The sequence below is a fragment of the Caenorhabditis remanei genome, chromosome X, assembly GCF_010183535.1.
Source record: "Caenorhabditis remanei strain PX506 chromosome X, whole genome shotgun sequence".
Taxonomy (NCBI): domain Eukaryota; kingdom Metazoa; phylum Nematoda; class Chromadorea; order Rhabditida; family Rhabditidae; genus Caenorhabditis; species Caenorhabditis remanei.
Genome location: NC_071333.1, coordinates 11,810,665 through 11,817,419, shown reverse-complemented (window position 1 = coordinate 11,817,419; position 6,755 = coordinate 11,810,665). Strand labels below are relative to the sequence as shown.

General features: G+C 38.1%; 2 protein-coding genes across 2 annotated transcripts; one reads left to right on the top strand and one right to left on the bottom strand.

The window, feature by feature from the left end:
* Window positions 1-344: 344 nt before the first annotated feature.
* On the top strand, window positions 345-4,431 carry GCK72_024326 (uncharacterized protein; the record flags this gene model as incomplete). Its single annotated transcript, XM_053735832.1, has 10 exons — window positions 345-370; window positions 671-833; window positions 2,078-2,189; window positions 2,239-2,312; window positions 2,367-2,453; window positions 2,502-2,594; window positions 2,640-2,786; window positions 3,009-3,197; window positions 3,247-3,432; window positions 4,153-4,431. The coding sequence occupies 10 exons, from the start codon at window positions 345-347 to the stop codon at window positions 4,429-4,431; spliced, it is 1,356 nt and encodes a 451-aa protein (XP_053579398.1).
* Window positions 4,432-4,942: 511 nt separating this feature from the next.
* On the bottom strand, window positions 4,943-5,429 carry GCK72_024325 (uncharacterized protein; the record flags this gene model as incomplete). Its single annotated transcript, XM_003118268.2, has 4 exons — window positions 4,943-4,971; window positions 5,037-5,088; window positions 5,136-5,248; window positions 5,306-5,429. The coding sequence occupies 4 exons, from the start codon at window positions 5,427-5,429 to the stop codon at window positions 4,943-4,945; spliced, it is 318 nt and encodes a 105-aa protein (XP_003118316.1).
* Between the last annotated feature and the right edge of the window lie 1,326 nt (window positions 5,430-6,755).

Sequence of the window (6,755 nt, the reverse complement as noted above, 5' to 3'; positions counted from 1 at the left end):
CACACTGTATGAACGTACCCTGCAAAAACTGCTGAATAACTGCGACTAATTACGAGACTTGCCAGGAATTTTTGAAGTTAATTTTACACACTAAACGAAGTGGAGGATGCTTCAGATTGTGTCCATCCATCAATCCTCAATTTTTTCTTTCAGTTCTCTATTCACTCTTCTTGATTAGACTTTGTGCAGCATGCCAAAACCTTCGTAACAATTTACGGGAGGAGAAAGAGGGGGACCTATTTTCTTTTGTCCTCCCAACTTTCACTTTCTGGTATTCTATTATTGTGGCATCTAATTGGGGGCTCGTCTTCAATTTTCCCGCATCTGCTCATCCTAATAGACAGATGTCGTTATCCTGTTGGTCACGCAGGTATCGTCTCGTATTTCCCTTTTCTTTTCCAATCCTTTTCTTCTTCTTCCCATCATTTTCTTATTTCCCATAGATCCTTCTGTATAGACTTGTTTTGCATCTTCATTTTGCGGTTCACTGATTTCGCAACTAAATTTGAATAGCCAAATAGCAGCTTTGAAAATCAAAATCTAGCGGAATTTCCTTCATTTCTCTTACCCTCACTTTCTATCCCTTTGGATTCTAATTCCGAATCACTCATCAAATTCACACGTTTTCTTATCACATCTATCACCAATCATCAAATTTATTATTTTTCAGCGCATCGGGCGCTTGTGACTGGGAACAGTGTCTGCTGATGGGCTCCGGCGAGCCGATCCGAGCTCGCGCGGTGGTCTCATCGTCACAGAAACCACGCAAACCACGACAGGAGATATCGGCATGTCTAAAATGGCTCGTCTTCACCCTCAACTCAATTGTCTTCGTAAGTCAAAGTTGCATCTCTAGAGTATCTCATCGCTGCATCCGGAATAGTAACTTAGAATTGAGTGGAGTATATTGGGTGCCACTTCAATTTCCGAATTGTCACTTTGAATACGTAATTTGAAATTGTGAGAGTTAATGGAGTCCGCTGAACAAAGACGGATCGTTTTATCTCTGCCAAATAAAGATCAGAAATCTAAGAAAGAATTTTATATGCACCTGTTTATAAAGAAAAAAACTGCATTGGCCATCTGCCTGAATTCCATTCCAAACAAAGCCGCCACAAAGGGATTGGTTTTTGAAAAGAGATAGAGAAAACTCATTGAATTGTAGCAGATGTCCTTTCTAGTCTTAGGTTCTTCGTTCTCATCAAATCGGATTTTGTTTCTGAACAATTGTCGGCCATTAGCAATGGGTCATTTACCCGATTTGTCCAACACAGCCGCACCGCCACCCAGAGCGCCGCGTTACAGACCAGTGAATTTGGCAAAGTTGAATAAAGACGAAGACTTGGTAATTTTCTAATGAGATTTGAAATCTCATTTGGAAGGGGAACTATGCAATTTTTGAATACAAGGGGATTTGTCTCTAGACAATGTTTGAATTAACAAACTTCTAAATGGGGGGTTCTCCAACATAATACCTATTGTTAGGGATCACAAACTAAGAACATTCAAGGCATTGAGTGTTCTTGAGATTAAGTGAACCCTTTTTGAATAAGAGGAAATTGTTGAATAAGTCACAAGTTGTAAGCCAATTACTTCTTCACTGCCATTGCGTTCACTCTTAGAACCACTCAAATTCATAAGTGCGTTAGGCTTCACCTCCTTCCCATCGCCCTCTCATCCAAATTGCCTTTTCGGTGTTTGTGCATTTCCTGCTGAATGTTAATTGAGGATGACCTTTCTTTTCATAGGCTCCCAATTTGCATTAAGCTAATCGTGTTCTCTAAGTCTCTTCTCCATATGCATTTAATAAGACAATCAAAAACGGTGTCTTTGACAGGGGTCATGAGAATTTAGGGAAGCTTTTGGCGGCATGCGACATAATCATGTTTTCAAAAACATAAAACACAAGATTAATCAAGGAAATGACGGAATGAGATTAATCTGAGTATTAGAATAACCCGGAAAAACAATAATACAAGTGATTCAAAAAACGACAGCGGTAAAGAAAAGATCAGACTATCACAGTACAAAACACAAACGGAAAATGAAACAAAAGAAAGAATTCATATAATTTCAGCTACTCGGAGTTGGAATCCTGGCACTTGGAGTGTACCTGTTTGTCAAAGACTTCCGAGAAGTTAAACTAGTTGATGTGATATTAAATCCTGCCATCCTTATCAGTATATTCGGTAAGCACTACACTAGGAAAAGAGTTGAATCACATATTTCGGATTTCAGGTTTCTCAATATGTGCAGTATCATTTTTCGGTTTTATGGGTGCCTTGCGTGACAATATTTTCTTGCTCAAATGTGTATGTTTCAACCAGAAACATAAAAACACCTATATATAATTATTATTGTTTCAGTTTGCGGCATGTGTCTTCCTATCTTATATTCTAGTCGTTGCTGTTACCCTAGTCTTTTTCACATTGTTCTATACGGACACCACCGAGGTAATAACAATTTGATCATCTTTCAAGATAACCATTTTTTGTTTTCAGGGTCTTTCTGCAAACTGGTTACTTCTTTATGCTGTCAAAAACTACCATACCAATCGTAATCTAGCTGAAATTATGGATGCACTCCAAGAAAATGTAAGCAACAATATATTTGTAATCAATAATTATGCCATTTTTCAGTTGGAATGTTGTGGAGTGTCTTCTATTGCCCAGGGGTATCGCGACTGGAATATGAGTTATCAGTTCAATTGTACTACCTCAAATCCCCAACCCGAGAAATGTGGTGTTCCATTTTCATGCTGCCGAAAATCTGTCATTTCTGAAGCGGTATGTTATTGTCTGAAAATATGACGTTGTCATTACGAAACGAAAAATGTCATCATACCACGGCGGATTTCGGATTTGAAAATTTTTACTGAGTCAGAATAAAAGACGATTTCTGAAAGATTATATGCAACGCTAGGAATCCTGGAAGTGTTCGTTTCACATAATGTTATTGAAAACATTAAAAATTGAGAAAAGCAAAAAATTTGGAATTTTAAGTTTAAGGCTGGATCATCGAACCCTCTGTTGCCGGCGATGAGGTCATTGGAATGTTGGCAGAATGCACTGACTAAACGACCAGGAGATTTGGAACACGATATTTATACTCGTGGATGTCTTCAACCTATGAGAACGCTGTTTGAATCTCATGCAGTACATGTTGGAGCATTTGTGGCTCTTCTTATTGTTCCCGTGGTAATTATCACCGAGTATCTGAAAAAACAAAACCGTTTTCAATTTCCAGTGCGTTTCTGTTTGTCTCACTAACATTCTTGCCAAACAAGTCGATCATCAAAGGTACCTCCTGGAGAGAGAAGCAAGAAGAAACGAACGTCGTCGGAAGAGAGACCGTGGGCACAATCAAAGAGATCAACTGAACTCTTTGGACCTTCTAGAAGAGGGAAAATTCAACAACTCATCTTCTAATGCTGTAAGCTTTTATTTTTGTTTTTTAAAAGTGATTTTAACGGCGAGTTAGGGGGTAGATAACTCTTATCCATTAAGATGATTGAAGTGTGCTTTGATATACTTTGGACAGTTAAGCAGTTACAAAATAAAACACGTAATCTAATGGAACATTAAATGTCATGTACACACAAGTTTGCTTAGATAAGGTAGTAGAAAAACAATTTCTGTCAGGATCAAATTCAACACTTTTGTGAATTTTTTGATACATCAAAAAAGTATGAAAAAATTTTCCGAACTTTGATATAAAAAAAACAAAAATTCAATCAGTTTTGCAGCTATTATTTCTTGGAATTCAGTAAATTTCCCACAAAATGATATTCTGATTTGTTTTGCTTTGAAAAACAATTGTTGTTATCTAAAAACAGAATGGGAATGCTGGAATACGATAAATTGGAAAACATGTTGGAGATTTTGGAAAACCGTGTTTTTGCATGATGAATTTCCCGAATAGTCATAATGCTAGCTTCCAAAATAGTTCTGGTAAACAGAATAAAATCACCAACGTCATTCTCGCATCATCTACGCGGGGGTTCTCCGCATAAACCCACAGACAACATTAAGATGAGCCTTGTGCAGTTTTGCTGAGGTCTTTGCATAGTACATACGCCTTAAATAACATTTCATCAGACAAATAAATCAGAACGATGTTTGAATTCTAATTTAAGACTGAAATTGTTTACAGACTCGACCACGACCCCCAGATATTCCACCTCCGCTACCACCGATTGAACATGTACCACGAAAGAAATCGAGGAACGCCAGTGCCTCGCCGACTAGAAAACCAAAGTCATCTGGAGTGGAAAATGTTGCCGCTAGACGAAAGAGGACTCCAGCAGCTACAAGATCACCACCGGTCCCATCGACTGGACCAGCGCCAACTCCACAAGCGACTTCAACAAATCGAACACATCAATGGGTATTGCAGCAATCTGATTTGGTTCCCCAGAAAACAAAATCATAATTTTATTCAATTCCTAAATACAAAGAAAACTCACTTCAGTTTCATACATACCAAAACCTTTTTGTCCACGAACGCGGTGATAACTTATTTTAGCCCATTTTTTCCCATAAAAATTCCCAATCTCTCTTTCTCCATCACTTTATCTACCTAGAACGATTTTTAAATTTGCCATACACAAATCTGGTGCTGTTGAGATTTGTAACCGTCTTCTTACATCTTCTCCCAGACTCCCTCCCTCAAACCCCCGCTCAATTGTTGGCCATGAGCAACAACTGATTTTCAAACATCGTCTTTTTTCTACTTGGGTCGCCAAACAAGTTGCCTATTCATTTTCCGGAATTCTAGCCATTGCTTTACACGTCTGTAGCCTATGTTTAATTGTCTTTTTTATAATGATGTTGTAAATAAAGAATTTCAAACATTGGAACGAAGTTTATTGGGGTGCCATCAAGAGGAAAAGTGGTATCAAGAGAAACATGCAATTATTGTCCATTCCAGGTTTCCAAACAGTTCAGCACATTGCACTTGATTGACAGCCTCCTGAAATTACAGAGATGAACATATATTTCAATACATGAGAATGAATTTAAGAATCTAGAACAAACCTTGAGTACAGCAGTATCCTTTCTTCATGCAGTATCCTGGGTGATGACCAATCTGAATTTCATTAATGAATACTGATAAACCCGATTGATGTACAATACCTTGCAGAAAAGTTCAGGACAGACAGAGTTGTAGCTACATTCGTTTGACAAGAAGCATTCTTCGTTGGTACAACACTTTCCCTCGGATACACAGACTCCTTCGTTTTCAATTCCTTTAACGAAAACTAATAGTTAATAAGAATTCACATAAAAAATATTAAGTAACTTACCACAGCTTGAGCAGCGGATAGTTCTTCCGTATCTTCTGTAGGGACATGAGTTAAGGAAGCAGGCGCCGACAAGCGCGACCGATATGGTGAGCACCAGAAGAAGATGGACAGGTAACGAGCGCATGTCGGAATGAAAGTGAGGATGGAATGACAATCGGCGGCTCTTTCATCCCTGTGCTGGATTTCCGTCGGGACCGCCCCAACGATTATCTTCGACTTAAACAGCTTTATTACGACTGGATCTCGGCTTGTCGGGGGACGATAAGACGTCTCACGCGTCCATCTACTAGATGACTCGATTTTTTTTTCTCTCGAGAAAGCTCTGTATTGGATTTAAGAACAGTTATTGAGAAATGGGAGATATAACAAGTCAGGATGTGGGTTTGAGAACATGTGTCATAAATTATGATGCGTCTGATAAAACTGTGACATTTGGGTGACAGACGGAGTTAGTCACTTTTTTTTATGATGATGAAATATACAATAAAATACTGGAGATGGTAACAATAGTAAAACTCTATTTGCAATTTTAAGTGTCATCCCAGTTATGATGAAAAAAAAGTTGAGAGGCTAACAAATATGTACTAGTTCGAACAGGACACTTAGCTAATCAATATGTCTTAAACAAAAGCAGACTAAATTCTAAACTTTTTACATTTCAACAACCGTTATGTTATTTATGAGGTTGTTCAAAAATCACTGGCACTCAACTTCAAATTTTTTACTGACAGATAAAACACACATTACTAATTTCTGAATTTATTTTTTCTGAATTTTCGAAATTTTATATATTTTCGATTTTCCAAGAACTGATGCAGTTTTCCAATGATCAAATATAAGTGATTAAAAATGAACCATTACAAATACGTGATAGAAAAGAGGTACTTGGAATTTGTTCGAACCTCAAATAACAACTATTTTTCACGATGATAAAGATTAAACCAGCGGCAAATCTGAAAAACAAAACTGTTGGTTTGTAACGAACAACTTTCTGTTTCAAAACTATCCCGACCTAATTCATCAAATTCGGGGGGACACGTCTAAGTGTTTGAAAAGATGCGACACTTGCTCTGGGGGATTGCCGACACCACGACGTCGATTTGTCATCTGGAGTCAACTGGCATAATCTGCTACTGGTAGCGTTTAGTTGTCTGTTGCTCATGCGCCATTCATATTTTACGTGAAGTGAAAACAAAGCACGCCAATAAACTGGAAAATTTTTCAATCGCTTACTTAAGATTTGACAACAAGTTCCCTTGTTCCAAAACAATTGAGGATTACATAAGAGGGTCCCTTCTTGTTCATTCGAATAATCACCACTACACACGGAGCTTCATCTTTTTGCTCAAAAGAGCGGGGCACAGACTCAATGCGTACTTTATCGCGACCAATTCAGTACAACTGCAAGATTGCTCTAATTCCATTAGACCGCTTCTTCAAACGGCCCCAT